General features: G+C 47.7%; 1 protein-coding gene and 1 non-coding gene across 2 annotated transcripts; both read left to right on the forward strand.

Moving 5' to 3' along the window:
- The first annotated feature begins 2,174 nt into the window (after positions 1-2,174).
- LOC119353150 (heat stress transcription factor A-2b-like) lies at positions 2,175-7,069 on the forward strand. Its single transcript, XM_037619741.1, has 2 exons — positions 2,175-2,915; positions 5,833-7,069. The coding sequence occupies exons 1-2, from the start codon at positions 2,613-2,615 to the stop codon at positions 6,769-6,771; spliced, it is 1,242 nt and encodes a 413-aa protein (XP_037475638.1). The 5' UTR covers positions 2,175-2,612; the 3' UTR covers positions 6,772-7,069.
- A 5,633-nt stretch (positions 7,070-12,702) lies between these two features.
- TRNAG-GCC lies at positions 12,703-12,773 on the forward strand. Its single transcript has one exon. It is a non-coding gene; the product is annotated as a tRNA-Gly (tRNA).
- The last annotated feature ends 5,903 nt before the right edge of the window (positions 12,774-18,676 follow it).

Genomic DNA, 18,676 nt, shown 5'->3' on the forward strand with positions numbered 1-18,676 from the left:
TTCTCTGTTTGAGATATCACCACGGAGGCGATTCCCAACCACTAGTGGTAGACCTTGGGATGGTCTCCAAACCCTCACAAACTTTCCAGGGGTAATCACAAATGGTTGATTCCTCACCGAAGGACTCCCACCGCCTAGGAGTCTCCAACCTCCAAGAGTAACAAGATCCAAGGGGAAAAGATCAACACTTGGTCAAATCATGATTTGCTTCAGTCACAAGAGGGAAGAGAGTTGTTCTTTCTTTTGAGTGGAACAACTCTCTCAAACTCACAAAGTTCGACTCGGGATCTAGGATTTTGTGGAAGAGTGAGAGGGAGGGAGCACTTGTGTTCTTCGGGAGTGTTTGAGTGTAGTGGTCAATCGTACCCCAAGGGGGTAGAGGTATTTATACCTCCAATAGATTAGAGCCGTTTGGAGCAAGTGTTGACCTTCTCGGATGATCTGGATGCCACCCCGGATGATCTAGATAGCTCAAAAAACAAACACAGCAGAAAGGAGTCTGGATGTCCAAGAGGAACACCGGATAATGTTTGCGGGGAAAAATGTTGTGAGATGGCCGGATGATCAGTGGCCAAGTCCGGACGATCCGGCTCCAGCCCGAGGGCTGTTGTTGCCATATGAGTGCCTAGCCGGATGATCCGGGATAGTTCGGATGATCCACTTCAGTGAAAAGCTACATGTATGGTTCTGGTCCACTAGTCAGATGAACCGGGACCGGACAATCTGTGCACACCCAGATGATCCGGGACTAGGTCCGGATGATCTGGCTAGGAACCAACATGTGGAGCACAGAAGTTGTAGGTTTTGGCTAAGTGATTTTCCTTGGAAGATTTGGTCTTTTTGAAACACTTGTGAAACAATGTGTGTGTGTGTGTGTGTGTGTGTTAATAGATAGTGACCTAATGATGGGACTTGAGTAAAACTTGAACATACCACTTAAATCCCTCTTAATAGTATGGGATCCCTATTACTCAACAAATGTATAAAAGACACAAACGCTTCTTTCCTTGTTGGTCATTGGCTTGAGCCATATCTCGTTTGATGTGTCCATGATTCCACTTAATGATGCCAAGAAAACTAATATCTCGTGTATATACTCAACAAACATAATTAGCCCCTTATATGTAGTTTGTCATCAACATCAAAATATATTTAAGGGCAAGATTGCACTTTCAGCTGCCGTGTGCCCCGCAGCTAGCCACTGTTTTTTCGGGCTCATTGCGTGCTTCAACATGCCATTTATAAGATGACGATTGTGGGAGGCCCCCATGGCCGTGCGTGACGGGGCGAGAACTGGATGATGCGACCGACAACCCAGGCAGGGCGACCAGCGACGTCCGGAGCTGCGATCGGCAAGCCAGAGTTTGGAGATGTGGTGACCATGCGCTGGAACTGGACGACATCGGGGCTACAATCATCATGAAAATTTCCTGAAATTGACCGACGTCGGGGGTGCAACAATGGTGAATTTTTGCTAGAACTGCGTCGTGTGTTGCAGCCGGCGTATTGACAAGAAGGTGCAAACCCATGACGGCCCGATGGCAAACAGATGTTACAAACCATGAGAGGAAAAGGCTGCAACCGGCGACAAATTCTACAACCATGAACAACAAAAGCTGCAATTGGCGACGAGAAAAGTTTCAAACAACAAAGAAAAAAGTTTCAACCATAGACTTGAAGTCATGGACAACGACGAAAAGTTGCAACCGTCGGTGGCAAAAGCTTCAGCTGACATTGAAAAGAGCTTCAACCGTTTCATGTGAGCGGCCGATGCTGCGCATGGCGTGCGAAGCTGTGATGACAGGGGCAGAGGTATCTCACGAGGGCTGGGAAAAGAGAGGGGGGCGCCATGAAAAGGGTGCATGTGTGTTATATAAGCGCAGCTCGTACTCGCAAGAAAGGAGGACCTGCGCACGATAAGATCCAATCCGAACAGACGAATCAAACGGCTGGCGTGGCAACCGGCTCAAATTTGGCGCGGCCAACCGGCGCGTACACTTGCCATTAAAAAACAAATAACCTAACCGCATCCCACCGCTGTGCCGCTTATCGTGAGCCGAGCACAGCTGCACAGCCAGACACACCGACAGTTGTCGCTCCGGCCCATGCGAGGCCCGCGTCGAGCCCAGGCCCCGACACGTGCCCGACCCGCACCCTTCATCCTCCTCCAAACCCCTGCTCCATTCCCAAAATAGCAATCTCTCTCCTCTCCTCTCCGCTCCGCTCCCCACCGCTCCTCCCCTCGCCGCCACTCCAGCCGCCGAGAGGAGAGATCGATCCCATCCCGGCGGCAGCTCCGCCGCAAACTTCCCCGCCCGCAGCTCCGCTTGCCTTGCCGCCTAAAGCTCGCGACGCGCCTCCGTCTCCATCTGGTCCCCAGCAATCTTTCAGCCGCTTTCGCGTGCGCTTCCGGCGGGTGGGAGTGATACGATTTTGACGTGTCCGTAGCGCGATTTCCCCGGCCTTATCTTGTCCCCTCCCCTCCCCTCCCCGTGCCCATCCCACCCACCTTCTCGCCGGGCCCGGGCTTCCGGCGCGTTCCCTGCGTGGCAAGGCAGCTTCTTGCTGAGCGGTGTGGTTCCTGCGTGGGAGGGTTCTTGGGGTTTGGGGGTATGGACCCGGTGCCGGGTCTGGTCAAGGAGGAGGAGGAGGAGGGCGCCCACGGGAGAGGCGATTCGCCGGCGGTCGGGGCGGCGCCAAGGCCGATGGAGGGGCTGCACGACGCCGGGCCGCCGCCGTTCCTGACGAAGACGTACGACATGGTCGATGACCCCAACACCGACAGCATCATGTCGTGGAGCGCCGGCAACAACAGCTTCGTGGTGTGGGATCCGCACGCCTTCGCCACGGTGCTGCTGCCCAGGCACTTCAAGCACAGCAACTTCTCCAGCTTCGTCAGGCAGCTCAACACCTATGTAAGCTTGCTGGCCTGATTCCCTTGATTCCTCCTGCAGATTTGCAATGCAGCTGATTTGTGATGCCTGTGAATGTAGTTTCTTTTTTCATCCCAAATGCAGTGCTGTGACTGTGAGACTGTTACCTAAAATTGGTCCAATGTAGCCATTGAGATTGTGTTGCCAATTTGGTGAAGGGAAGTACAGAAAAAAGGCAATTACAACTGCAGAAGATTATTAACTATTCGGCTGGAGATGTCATCTCTTGTTCTTTATGATTAGGACATTTTGTACTTCAGAAAATTGGTGGTATCACACTAAACAAGCAGAGCTAAATCCCAGAAACTTTACCTAATATGAACCCCCTGACAAGGTTGATTATGAACCCCCTCGAAGTCTTCCTTGAACTTCCTGAGCCAAGATCCATGGAGAACGGTATTATTTTGAATATGAGGCCATTTCTTTCCTTCCAAATTGACCAAGCCGGAACCACAAAAAGCTCCATGAACATGGGCCTGGCCCAGTTCGCTTTAGCGCTGGTGAGCCATTCAAACGGGTTATTTCCCGCGCCCCAGGAAAGTTGCAGAGTGTTCCAACACTGAGCTGCGAAGGGGCATATGAAGAACAGGTGTTCGAGTGTTTCTTCCTCCCGGTTGCGGCACAAGATGCAGTCGTCGGAGCGCTCCCCCCCATCACCCACCACAAAGTATCTACGGCGAAGCATGTTCCTGGTGTTGTGCCGATCCGAGAGTAATAACCATGTAACCATCTTCAGTTTCATCCTACAGCTCAATTTCCAGATCCACTTGTAAGAATCATGCACCACCACCTCTCTGAAGCAGAACTGATAAAACTTGGTGGATGTGTACTTGTTGCCCCAGCTATAGGACCATGCATCACCAGTCGCGGTGTTGATGTAGCTATCCGCCGCGACGGCCTGGAGCTGGGCCACTTCCTGATGAGCTTGGGCAGACAATGGTAAGCAGAAGACATCGTTCAAAGAGCTGGTCAGAAGAAATTCGCGGACAGAAATGTCTTCATTAGTGGTGAAGGAGAAGGCCCTTGGGTATTTTTCTGTGAAGATTTGGCCACACAAGTCCTCCCAGAATAATGTCGTCTCTCCACTTCCAACAGAGACAGAGGAGATCCCTCGGTAAAATGGCATTAGTTGGATGAGCTCTCGCCACCAGAAAGATCCACAAGGCCCTGCTGCATGGGGAATGTTGTCATTGTAGTAAGCGTTCCAGATTGTTGTATGTTGCTCCCTCCATGCCATAAATAAGTGACGTTTTAGACATACCCTAAGTTAAAGTAATAGAACTTCAACTACAAATATCATTTTTATGAAAATAGAAATTCATATGTATACATTTGTCTCGAAAAGTATTTCTAGAATATGATATTTTTAGAAGTTCTGTACATATACTGCATTGTAAGTTACTGGTTGAAGTTAAAATATTGAAGATCGTGTCAATGTCTAAGCTTCACTTATTTGTGATATGGAGTACTCCCTCTGTAAAGAATATAAGAGCGTTTAGATCACTAAAGAGTGATCTAAACGCTCTTATATTCTTTACGGAGGGAGTATTAACTAGTGAGTGTAGCTCAGATGGTTAGGTTCCTTGTGGTGGAACCAGCCCACCCGGATTCAAGTCCTATACTTGGCATGAGTGCTCACATTTTCTTAGATTTATTCCATGCTTCCTGGCGATTTATTACGAGCCACCTATGTAACGTAGTCAATCTCAAGATTTGCCGACTCAGTATCTCGGAGGTGCTCATGGGGGCAGGGTGTGTGAGTGTGTGTTCATAGGGGTGAGTGTACGTGTGTATGTGAGTGTCTGCTTTTGTACTGTGTTTCTAAAAAAAATACTCTCATGAATATTGTGCATAACAGTTCTCGTTCTTTTTGATTAGACCTAAGAACATCTTGGTATTACATTAGAACAAGCAGAGCTAATTCCCAAAAGTGAATACGAATACATATTATTGTGCAGAAAAGCATAGGGAATCCCAAGCAGAAAACCTTAAGTTAATAAAGCAGCATATTGACAAACTCTAGTTAAATGAACCTTCGTTCGTATATAAGTAAAAGCTGCATTTTAAGTTTTTAACAGTTTCTGGTGAATTACTTTCCCAAGGTACTTTTTTGCTCATGTTACCATAAAAGGGAAAGCAACATTCTGGTGAGCAAAATGTTAATTCTGTGTGTTCGCATTTCATTTTTCTGTACCCTGCTAGTGTTATGAGTAAATTCACTTACCATCAGGTAAAGTGAAGCTAGTTGCACATTGGACGAATTTTGCAACAATAAGCAGTTTCAACCAGGATAGGGCCAAAAGTTTGCACCGCACCACCTCATTTTTCCTTCATTGCCTCTAACGAAACCTCCATACGTCCTCTATATCTCCTGTGCAGTACTGCTGTTACCTGATCTCCCTGTTTAGTCGTTCATGTGCATTCCTCCTCTCATTTTTTGAACTTTTGCCACCGAATAAATGTTGTGTTCTAAAATGACTTCAATATCTTCTCTGTACATCTTTTATTCTTCTATACGAGTCGACAGTTCTTTTATTTTTGACTATATTTTCATTTTTTCTCTTAAAAGGAAAAAAGGATGAAGATTAAAGATGAGTTTTGAAACAATGTAGTGAAGATACAACTGAAATAATGCAAAAATGAAGTTAAACATGTTCTAAAGAGGTAACCAGAAGATACTCTGTTGCAGTTCCATCTCTTGGTACTGTTGCGGTTTATGATCTGGAAAGAAGTAAAGGGCAGCCTGGTGCACGTAGCTCCGACGTGCACATGTAACTATGATGTCTTGTTTGTTTCATGTCGAGAAAGAATTAACATCTTGATACATCTTTATCCAAGCTTGCATTATAAGTCTCCTGGAAGTAAATTTTCCCTGGTATGTTGTTTATTGGCTTCTCAGGGCTTCAGAAAGGTGGATCCTGACAGATGGGAGTTCGCCAATGAGGGTTTCCTACGGGGACAGAGGCACCTTCTGAAGAACATCAGGCGTCGTAAACCTCCCGCTCATACTGCCTCAAATCAGCAGTCCCTTGGATCTTACCTTGAGGTGGGGCACTTCGGATATGATGCAGAGATTGACCGGCTGAAAAGGGACAAGCAACTGTTGATGGCAGAAGTGGTGAAGCTAAGGCAGGAACAGCAGAACACGAAGGCGCGTCTGAAAGCCATGGAGGATAGGCTACGTGGTACCGAGCAGAAGCAGCAGCAGATGACTTCATTCATGGCACGTATCTTGCGGAACCCTGAATTCTTGAAGCAACTGATTGCCAAGAATGGGATGAGGAAGGAGCTCCATGACGCTATCTCGAAGAAAAGGAGGCGCCGCATTGACGGTGGACCTGAAGCTTATGCCGTGGGTGCTAGTAGCAGCAGCCTGGAGCAAGAGTTGCCTGTTGTGTTTGATTCTCATGGGTCAGTGGAACTTCTTGCCGAGGGGTCGGTGCCGGTGGAACTCCTTGCTGACGGGATCCCACCCGATCTGGAAGGCTCAGTGGAACTCCTTGCTGACGAGATCCCACCTGGCCTGGAAGGTTCAGTGGCACTCCTTGCTGACGGCCTGGAAGGTTCCGTGGAACTCCTTGTTGATGGGATTCCATCTGATCTCGACGGCTCAGGTATCGACTCTAACGGCGTAACAGAGCCACAGGATTATGGTCTCGGTACCTGTGAAGCGCAGCAGAACAGAGCCCCGGGGCTGTTCCATGATAATTTCTGGGAGGAGCTGCTGAACAAAGGACTCAGCGTTGAGAACGACGAGCCGGTTAACGTAGACGGCATGGATGTGCTGTCTGAGAAGATGGGTTATCTCATCCCAAATAGCCCAACCCTCTCAACCTAGTTCCATTTCATTCTATCAAATTGCCGCGACTTTCTTCGTGTTTCATCTATCCACCCTGCAGTGCATATGCAAGTGTCGTCCCCACCGTGTCCTGGTCTTCGAGTCGTCTAAACCCTAGACTTCCCTGGGATTATGTGATTTATGAGTGTTTCCTTCGATTGACCTTAGAGATCTGTTTGTTGTTTCAGGCAATATAGCCTCGTCAGTCTGTACTGCTAGCTGTTCAATGCACATGTTCTGATCTATACCGTGTAAGACAGTCTTTTGTGGACTAAAGTTGTACTCCTGTCTGGATTTATAGGCCATCTTTGTGGTTAGGTCGTCAATTTGACTAGCCAAATATATGTTAGTATATCACATAAAAACACATCAACAGAATCATGTTCAAATGGAGTTTGGAATCATGTTCAAATGGAGTTTGGAATCATATTCAAATGAAGTTTGGAATCATATATTTTCAGTGACAAAAAACACATATTTAGGTATTCAAATCAAAGACCTAAAAATACCCGCACACCCTGGATAGAACTAGTAGTGTTTACTCCCTCAGTACTGAAACACTTATTTTGAGAAGAAGGGAGCATTGTAGATGACCTTGCATAGTAGGCATAACATCACTTTAGTGTCTCCATTTGGAGTATTCCAAAGATTTACATTTGATTTTCCATAGTTTTTGCAATCATGTGTATTCAATTACATAGTTATGTTTGCTATTCACGATCCTTTGCTATTTGCCACTTGTGTTGTGTTGCAACGAATGATGGTCAGGAGTGGTCGTTTGGCATCGCACTAGTGTTGCAACAATGATGGCGGCGAGTGGTCCTTTGGCATCACCACCTGTGTTGTGTTGGGCGGATAAGATTATTCGACGGTAAGTCCTCTAAGTAGTGGCAGACCCAGAAAAAAAAATGAAGGGTGTGCACACTTTAAAAAAATCTGTCTAATCTAAGTGTCATATCATATATGGCAAAAGAATAACACAAAGAGCTCAATAAATTAAAAAAAGCTCAATCAAGTTTCGCATATTATGTTTCAGAAAAATAATTTCGAATTTGCGAAATTACAATACAAATAGTCGTACATGAAAGATACACAAGAATAACTTCGGTTTGCCCTTCAGCTGCAGCCTTTTCTATTTTGACCTCATGTTTTCAACAAAATGGACATAATATTACTAATCCTCTTTATCTTGAGTTCTGCAAGTACAACAAAACAAGAAGTAAGAGTCCTACAATTACAACAAAACTATGACAATTGTTTTGTTCAAAGGATAAATAGTTTTTATGTCTTTAAACAAAGAAGAATATGAGCTTAGAGCATCTACAGCCGGGCGCCCCAAACCCTCCTTAAACGCCCGAGCGACCCGCCCGGTCACTGACCGGTCACGAAATTTTGACCCAGACGGTTGGCTCAAATGGGCCTCAAACACCCGGACTAACTGGCATCCCTCATATCCAGTCCAAGTATGGGCCGGATATGGAGGAGCCGGGCGCGTCCGAGCACGCACGCCATGTCAGACTGACGGCAAGGTCCCACGCAGAAACGCCCGGAAATTTGGCGATCCGAAGCTCGTTTCCTCCGTCGAATCAATGTCACTGCATGGCGTCGCTCCAGCGGGCCGCGTAGTGCCTAGCCCGACTATTTAAAGTCGACCGGCGGCACCAAAACTCTACCATCCACATTTTCCTCTGCATGTCCGCCGCCGCCGCCACTTTCCATTCCCTCCGTCCCCCTAGTAGCCATGCACCCAGGCCGCCGGGTGAGGAGCCACCAATTTCTAACGCCGGAGCACCGGCTCGAGCTCATTGAGAGGATCCGGGCAAGGCGCCCTCCTACCCGACAGGAGATGGAGGCCGCGGAAGAGGTGAAGATGTTCACCTACATGGATGAGGTCGAACAGGAGGAGGATGAGCCGGAGCACTCCTACTCGCCCGTCCAGCCGGCGCCCGGCACCGTCGTCGTGGACATCTCTGACGCCGAAGATTATCTAGGGCAGTACGTAGAATTTCTTTTGCATGCTTTGTATGGATCTAGTGGTTAAAATATGAGAGACTCGGATGTAGAGTGGCTAATTTGAGACATGACCGGTCACTATCCACGAACGCCCGGTCGCGTCCATGGGCGTTTGAGGGGCCGGATTTGCAAAGCCCGGCTGTAGATGCTCTTAAATGGGCTGCAATGTTCTATTTCCATGGACCAGCGGGTGGTTGATGTGGGTGATCCATGCATCCGGATGGTCAATGGCAACCGTTTCGGGGCGGACGGCTGGTGGCGAAAGGAGTGGAAGGGACTACGCGACAAGGCAAGCGGACGAGGGGAGGGAAGCACGGGGAGCGGCGATGTCCGAAATTCAGACAAGCAAGTCGAGGCGGATGATTAGGTTTGGATGGCCGGTTTCAACGTTCGTATCCATGGACTGGTTCTCACTTGTCAGTGAATGGATGCAGGAGAAAATTTGTGGGTTAACGTTGAAAATATGACGTGGTGGATCGAAATTGTCTCAACAAATAATGTGGTAGATCGAAGAGTTCTTTTTTTTCTGTTTGCAATCTACGAGTCGCCACTAGAGTTTCCGTCGAGTTGATCGATGGAATTGGTCTAGCTAGCTTTTACCGGGCTCATGTATATACTGGAGTCTTGGCTGGACACACACGTAGTGCTGCTAGTAGAAAAATCAGTCAAGCTGCTTCTATGGTTTGCTAAGTTTGCATGCACGTGTACAGCTTTAGGTGACTGAGTTCTAGTACTGTAAAACCAACAAAATCAGAAAAAGATGACATGTAGTGAAAGAAATCTGCAAAATGCTGGGTGTGCCACGGCACACCCGGCACATCCTCTAGGTCCGCCAATGCCTCTAGGTTCTTCGGTACAACTCGCCGTGTAGTGGTGAATCAGACCTATGCAAGGTGGTTTGGTGTATGGTGATCCCTAGTTGTTGTGATGACTTTGTTAGTGGCAAGGCTTGCAACATTCTCCTGCATGTTTAGTCGTCAAATCGGATATGGCTTGTGGCCAACAGTTTATCATGCGCTGCCTGGGCGTAGTCCAATCATTACGGTGGGAACTTCGTTAGTGGTCATCTAATGTGGAATAGGCATTGGCATCGGTGATGGTAATGATGTCTCCCTGAAGATTTACATTTGATTTTTCTTGGTCTTTGCAACCATGCATATTCAGTTACATAGCTATGTTTGTTGCTCAGGATCCTTTGCCTTCGCCTCTTGTCTTGTGTTGCAACAATGATGGCGACGAACAGTCCTTTGGCATTGCCACTTGTGTTGTGCTGCAACACTGATGGTGATGAGCGGTCCTTTGGCATCACCACTTGTGTTATGTCGCAACAATTTTGGTGACAAGCGCATTAGGTAGTCGCATGGTCTTAATCCAAGATTATCCGGTATGCCAGCTAGGTTCTTTGGTGCAACTTCTCGCCATGCAGTGGTGAATAGGACCTGTGCAAGGTGTTTCGGTGTATGGCGATCTCCAGTCATTGTGATGGCTTTGTCGATGGCAAGGCTTGCAACTTTCTCACGCGTGTTTAGTCATCAAATCGGATATGCTTTGTGGCCAACTATTTAGCATGCACTACATGGGCATAGTCTAGTCCTTACAGTGAGAACTTCGTTAGAGGTCAACTAAGGTGATCTCAGAGGCACTAACACAGGGGTGATTGTAATAGTGTCTCCTTCAATTTCTCTTAAGATAGCTAACCAAGCTATGCTATGAGGATGCCATCTTAAATACAGGATTTTCGTGACGGTTAGTAGAACCCTGTGACGTGGATGACGACGCTCCTGCCCCCGACGACGCATGGCTAGCCCATCGCCTACCCGCGGACAAGCCGATGAAGCCCATTTACGGGCCATTGGGGCATGCATCACCGCGTTCCTCGCCAACCACAACCCCGTTGGCGCCGAACATTCCATGTGCCACTGCCATGGTGGTCGTGGTTGCAACTAGTTACGCTAGTTAGTTTTAATTACTTACACTAATTTGTTTCTATCAATAAGGTCATACTGGGTCTATCTATAACTATGAACGGAAGGAGGTGGAATTGGGGCAAGGTTCCCTGATTGTATGAGCGTGGGTTGGGGAGGGGAGGGGAGGGGGGGTGTTCCAACATTGGCGGGCTGACAATACACATGCATCACGCTAGTCAAACCGAGTAGTTTGTAGAAGTACATCTCGGCCTCCACTTCCCGTGTCTCTCGCACAAGGCGAATAGGCATTTTGCGCCTCTCACCGGCACTGCAACATATTGGCTTCGCCTTCCATGGCCTTAGGGCTATGAGGCCTGGTGGATCCCGGCCCTTGCCGACGGGAGGGCTCCTACTATGTTTTTTGGTGTTCTTTTGTGTTCGTTTGGGGCTCGTGTACTGCTCAGGAAGACGAGACGGCGGCGGCTCCTTGAAGCTGAAATAAGGTTCTCCCCTCCTAACCTCCATTATGGCAGTGCGTCTAGTGCCATCAGGGGGCGTGCGGAGGTGTGTCTTCGACGGATCTCGCGGGATTGGGTCGGCATTTATCTTTGGTGGATCCACTTGGATCCGGTCTTCGTTCGTCTGTGCTCGTGTGTCTTTAGGTTGGATCCTTCCGATTTACGCTTCTCTTCATCGACGGCGGTAGCTGTGCACTGGTTCTATTAGGACTTAGCACGATGACTTCCCGACAAACTAGTACAACAAGGTTTGTTCGGCTCCAATGAATGAGGGGCGATGATGACGTCACGCCTTTGGCTCGCTCGAGTACTTGTAGTCGTTGCTAGGTCTAGGTGGTCTACGGAGCTGAATGCCCTTCTAGTATTCTTTGTACTGCCTTAACAGATGATGAGTAGATCAGAAGTTTTTCCCGCAAAAGAAAAACTTAGGCCTTCTTTGGTTCATAGGATAGGAATTTTATAGGAATAGGAAAATCATAGAAAGTGAGATGACATGCATGTCAATTCCTATAGAGAAAGAGATGTCATTTGGTGCATAGGATAGGATTTTTTCCATTGAGTCTAGGATAATGTTTTTTTTCCTCCAAAACGTGAAGGATTGATTCCTATCCTACATAGGAATAAGAATCCATTCCTACAAACCAAAGGGCTTCAAAGGAATTTTTCCTTTGCAAATCCTATCATATAGAATTCCTACAAAAATCCTACAAACCAAAAGAGGCCTTAGTAGTGTGTAATGCCATGGCATAAATAATGCTTATTTTGTGCATTATTGTTGTGAACAGGACCAGGGGATAACAGTTCCGACGAATGCACCCAAAGTTTGCACAGAGGCAATTGAAAAGCGCAAGGGGAAATTGGTGGTGAATGAAGCGGCTAGAGCTGTAAGTTCCTAGTTATCTGTGCTCAACAAATAATCAGTGAAACAAAGGACTGCCTGTTCAGATATCTGCAGGGCTTCCTGCAGATTCTTGATAAGCTGGGCTTCCTCGATTTTGAAACTGAAACCATCAGCTATGCTCAGTCCCTCCCATGATTCTTGTCTATCGTTTCCCCATTTCGGCGCGCCTGCTGACAGAGAAGCTGAAGCTAGCATGCGAGGAGGAAGACTCGAAGTCAGATATTGATCAGTTGTAGGCTACCCGTATGTAGTCTTGCATATTGATTTGTTTTCTCAGAACGTTGATGCTGAATTTTATTGGTTGCGCTTTTGACCTCGTGGTTGCTGTCTTGCTGACGTTGAGCTTTACTTGCCCTGTTCTCTCTCTGAGAACTCGACGATGCATGTGTCCTGTCAGTAGCTGGTGTGCAAGCATTCGCGGGTTATTATTGTTCCTTCAGACATCTACCACGTGCTTCATCTGCCGATTGCACTACATGTTTGCTTTTAAAGGCCAGGCAGTGTACTGAAACTACGACTTGCACTACATGTTCGTCGGCACTGCTTCATTGAGGACCGATCATATAGCTTCTAAATAAGCTTCATTCAGCAAGCACCAGTGGTCTAGTGGTAGAATAGTACCCTGCCACGGTACAGACCCGGGTTCGATTCCCGGCTGGTGCATCTTTTTTTTTTCTTGGTCACTCTCTCTCTGGCCCTGCCTGACGATTTTTCTTGGTCACTCACTCTCTCTGGCCTTGCCTGACGACGAGTGATGTTTCGTTTTCGCCCGATGAAAAAATGTTGCACATACTCTGTTTTTGGGTGCAGGAATGTTGTCCATACTTCCATCTCGAATGACTAGACGTGGCATTGTGTTTTGTGTGCCTGGGTGCCCCTTTAGAGCATCTACAACCGGATCCTGCAAACCCGTCTTAAGTTTTTGGGCAGGTCGCTCGGTCACGATTTTTTGACCCAGACGAGTCTTTCAATCGTTCGGGCTGACCGGCATCTCTCATATCCAGTCCAAATATGTGGTGAATATGGAACGCCCAAGCGCGTCCGAGCACGCCTGTCACGTCGGACCCAACAACCCGACCCCACCCTAAATTGCACCAAACCCCCCTTCCTACCCGAGCTACCGGATCCATTTGCTCTCTCCTCTCTTCTTCCTCCTTCGCGCCGTCCGGCTCGCAGATCCACGCCGCGCCCGCTCCGCAGCCGTTCCTAGGCTCTCCACCGCAAGCTTCGAAAGAGCGCTCTTGTCCTCGCCGCGGGGGACGTTGTCACCGGCCCGGACGCCACCGTGGTACGCCGACAAATCTCCGGCTCCGCCTTATGCTTGATGTGTTCGACACATTGACCAACCGGAATTATTGTGATTTTGCTAGGTAAACGATGAATTCCGATGCTTCGTCAAACGAGGAGTATGGACCGACGTAGCTTGAATGATTCAATATGAGTTCTTTGATTCGTCGGATTCAGACAAAGAAGTGGACATGATCATGCTCATGAGCATGCAAGAGGAAATGGACTGGCAAGTGGAGCATATTCTCAACTTAAGGGCTCAATCAAAGGGAGAAGAGTGATCAACCGGGACAGGGTGTCCGGAGCAAAGCTGGACAATGACTACTTTGCTCCCACAACTGCTTTCCCGGATAATCCATGGTTTCGTTGCCATTTTCGCATGCGGAAACCATTATTTTTGCGTATTATGGAGGGAGTGGAGGCACACGATGACTACTTCAAAGTGAGAAGGGATTGTTGTGGCCAACTCTCTTTCTCGGCCAAGCAGAAGTGCACGGCTGCTCTGAGGATGCTTGCACTTGGTACTGCTGTAGACGCCGATGGTGAGATGGTCAGGATGGGGGGAGAGCACGACTACTATCAAATTTGCTCGCGCCGTGGTTGAGGTGTTTGGACTGGAATATCTCAAAGAACCAAATGCGCAGGACACAGAAAAGTTGTTGACTATTGAAGAGTCAAAGGGGTTTCCAAAAATGCTTGGATCAATTGATTGCATGCATTGGCAATGAAAAAATTGCCCCAAAGGTCTGCGGGGAATGTAGGTTACACTAGAGAGGCCACCATCATACTAGAAGTGGTGGCATCGTCACATGACTTATGGATTTGGCATGCTTTCTTTGGAATGCCCGGTTCTCACAACGAAATCAACGTGCTTCAACGATCTCCGGTGTTCAGGAGGCTTTGCAATGGGGAATCACCGTCGTGCAACTACACCGTCAACGGCAGGGACTACACCATGGGGTACTATCTTGCCGATGGTATCAATCCTCAGTGGCCGGCGTTTGTGAAGACCATATCCGAGCCGCGTGACAATAAACAAAGCCACTTTACAACAATGCAGGAGGCGGCTAGGAAAGACATGGAGAGGGCACTTGGTGTGCTTCAAGCTCGTTGGGGAATTGTGCGGAGCGCTGCAATTATGTGGGAATCGAAACATTTTGGCAGCTGGTGACATATTGTGTTATTCTGCACAATATGATTGTCGAGGATGAGGGTGATGGTGTAGCCCAAACCCATGATTTCGAAGCACCCGGAGAACAAGTTGAAATCCCGGAAGATCAAGATGCGTCTCAGCTTATGAACTTTCTGCAAATGCATCAGAATCTTCGAAATCAGCAGGTGCACACGCAGCTACTCAATGATCTTGTGGAGCACATGTGGATCCACAATGGCAACCAAGGAGGCAATGCTTGAGTTTAGCTCTTTAAAATAATTTTTATGTAAACGCTATGTATGCTTGATACCAACAATTATTATTTACATGCGACATTGTGTTGCATGATCAACATGCATGTATTTGCATGAATTTAAAAGTCCGGATTTAAGATATGCGGAAGCATGAAAGAAAATATAAGGACCCGCCTGGATGCGCCTGCGGGCGTTTGTGTGGCCGGATTTGTCAAAGTCCGGCAGCGTAGATGCTCTTATAGAGCGCGGGGTAGCTTTTTAACTTGCCACCCAAATAGTGGTGCACCGTCGTGCACTGATCTTAACAGATTAGGACACGCCCACGTACATACATATACGTAGATATTATATAGAGATAATAATCCAAACGGTCGAGTGTGCAGACAGTGCAAAGTCCCACGGCATTTCGATGAATCCTGTGTCGGCATCCATCGCGTCCCGAAACGCCCACTCCAAAGCCAGTTGTGCATGTGCGCATGTATGACATGGAGGTGGTGCAGCCACAAGAAGAAGAAAAAGAAAGAAGAGCCCAGCCGCAGGCCGCAGCCGGGGACTAGACAAGAGGAACCTTTTTTGCTCTGCTCAAGTTTCTATGCAACCCAGCTCCATACTTACGGATGATGACGAATCTGATAAGATGCAGCAGCAACTTGGAATGGGGACGGAGTGTACTCGACGGAGGGATGGATACGCATGCGCTGACGACCATGCGTGCATCCAGCAGCAAGGAAGAAGCAGTGTCCCGACTGTACGACGCACCATGACATGATGGATCGGCCATGGCTGGTCAGACTAGCCATAATGAAGAGTAACATACACTAGTAACATACACGTATTCTTAGATTATGTTACTATCTTTATAGTGGGTAGTAACATAAGTATGATAACATGCATAACTTGATTTATTAGGTTATAGACTCACATTGCATTGGGACATGTGATGCTATAATAACTAGCTAAGTTACTACTACTACCTTTCTCCTCATTAACTCATTGCCACATAAGCAAATTTGTTGAGTTGGACTCGATGTTACTGCTGAAATTACTTCCACTGTGGCTAGTCTCAGGTTATACATGCCCAGTTCATTCAGGCGCATCATAGGCCAGGGCGGTTTCTCTGCATATGAAGGCTCAGTATGGCAGTGTCACTGATCGCGTTGTTATCCTAACTAATTTGTTTGAGCTCATCCGGACGTTGTGTCTTTTTCTTTCAGCCCGCTCGCCTTGGACGTACCACTGGCGCATGCAATGCAACCACAGGCTAACTGCTTGATCAAGCACTACGAAAATACTCCAAAGCTCGAGTGCGTGCTGTGGGGATATTTTTTTTGTTTGTTTGTGAACAAGACCAGAACAGATGTGGATAGACATCATATCGAAGGCAACATACCCGCATACACAAGCAGATTACAACAATCAAATCGGTTGAGTGCGCAAAATTAAAGGCGCAAGTCCCATGACAAACCTCCCCATGCATCCGTCAGCGTCCATGTAAGCAGTTTCCTTTGTTTTGCTCGATCAAGCTGCTCCTCGCAATATATAGAGCATGGTGTTCGCTCTCCGTCCACCCATCGGATGTACTCCCTCCGTTCCTAAATACTTGTCTTTTTAGGATTTCAAATGGATTATCACATACAGATGTATATAGACATATTTTAGAGTGTAGATTCACTCATTTTGCTTCGTATGTAGTCACTTGTTGAAATCTCTAGAAAGACAAATATTTAGGAACGGAGGGAGTACTACTCTATGAACCTCGCATGCAAGTTGCCGTCTCGTCGCGCCACACGGGTTTCTTGGCCACACAGTGGAGTACATACTACTCTTTCGTTCCATATTTATACTAAATCAACGACGAGTAATATAAAACGGAGGGAGTACCACACAGGCTCGCAAACATAGATCTGGACCCATATTTTTGGTAGGCATCGATGGATCACATGATGGATCGATCGGCCATACTTGCACACATTACGGTTACTGTCCAATCGATTGAGTGTGCAAAAGGTGCAAGCCCCATGCCATGCATGCATCCGTCAGCTCAGCGTACTACATGGACGTAGCGCATGCAGCTGTATAGTGACAACTGACAACAGAAGAAGATATCGATCGACCCATACACACATGACACATTACATATGCATACAACTAATCAAGGCGTTCCCTTTGACGAATTTGCTCAAGTCGCTTTTGGCAACACACGTTGCATGGTGTTCGCTTTGTGTCCATCCAATCCTAGCTCGGCCGGATATGGTATATATATGTACAAAACCCCGCAAGTCGCACAAATTTCTTCATGGCTTGTTTATTTCTTTTCTTCCTTCGTTCAAGTGGATGGGCATGCAATGCGCCCAGCAACTTCGAGGTGGAGTGCACTAGTTGGGGGTCAAAGTTGTTGCCTTGATTGGACCGAGCATGCAATGCATGCCCGTCGACCTGCAGGCTGCGCCCTCGTCTCACACCGTTTGGCTTTGCATCTACAGCAAGCAAGCGATTTATATATGCGAAGAAGACTACGCTATGTGGTGCATACAAACTTGTTTGCCTCTGCCTGCAGCCAATCGGAGCACAAGGGCTTGCAAGAGAAAGCTTTGTTTATGCTAAGACGGGCGAGGCATGGATAGACATGGGCCGACAGGTTAGTTAGACTGTGCGCCAACGAGTTAATTAGAAATTGTTAATCACGCGCTCTCGACTTCGACTGCACTTCGATATGAACATTGAAAAATCCTCCTGCACTGATAATGTTAAGGCTAAGCGCGCAAAAGTGCAAGTCCCGTGGCATTTCGAACCCTCTGTCGGCACATACATCACGGCCAGAAAATACTCATCAAAGCCGGCTCATGAATGGCATGGACGTGCCGCGGCCACGAGAAGGAGGGATAAGAAGCGGCCAGCCCAGCCGGAAATCGAGTTACTACCACAGTGCCCGCAGTTTTGTTTTGGAAACGGCGAGCCGCACGGTGTTCGTTTTCTGTCCAGGCATACCAGCTCATATAGTATAGCCGTATTGATTTCTGTGGCTGCGCTACCAAGTTGCAGTGCCGGCATATAGGGCTGGAAGCTTTCTTGTCCGCAGCACGATCGATGAGCAGGAACTCCGGCATACAGCAAGGAGGAAGCTTGTCCTGTTCTCAACTGCACCACCTAGGACCTTGCTGCATGCATGCATGATATTTCTTTTTTCAGAGCACACAAATTGTGTGCCTTAACTTTATAGAAGGTAGAAGATAAATACAGTAAGCTCCCATCATAACCCGATGAAAAGCAAGAAACACTCCAACTCGAACGAACACAAAACAACCACCACGCAAATGAGCCTGCCCTAGAAAGTCTAACAGGCCGCGTGTCGACCAACATCGGTCACTTCCGAAGATGCATGATATTTCGATGGATCGGCCATGTTGGCACACCTAAATACGTCAGGATATGCATTCCAGTTCAGTTCATCAAGGGTTACACGCACCTCGTCGGCCGAACGGATTTCTCCAATTTACGTACACATACCGAAGGCTAGCACTACATATATCGAAGGTTAGCACACAGCTCAGTAGCATCGCTGATCGATTTGTTAGTATCTTAAGGGCATCTCCGACGCGGTGCCGCAAATGCCACGGATGGTGGTGTCGAGACAAATTTTGCCATGCATCGCGGTGACCAAAATATTCACGGACGTGTCCGTGCGTTCAAATACTCACAAACCGGCACCAAAGCCGGGGTGGTTTACGGATGTTCAGACTCGTGCCATGTGTACTTCCTATACGCGGTCACATATACCCCTCTCCCGCGTGAACCACTCTAGAAGCTTCGTCTGTGCATCGATGCCGGTCGGCTGCTCTAGAGCGGACGCGGCACGATGGCCATTGATGTCG

This window comes from Triticum dicoccoides, chromosome 2A, assembly GCF_002162155.2.
Source record: "Triticum dicoccoides isolate Atlit2015 ecotype Zavitan chromosome 2A, WEW_v2.0, whole genome shotgun sequence".
Lineage (NCBI taxonomy): Eukaryota > Viridiplantae > Streptophyta > Magnoliopsida > Poales > Poaceae > Triticum > Triticum dicoccoides.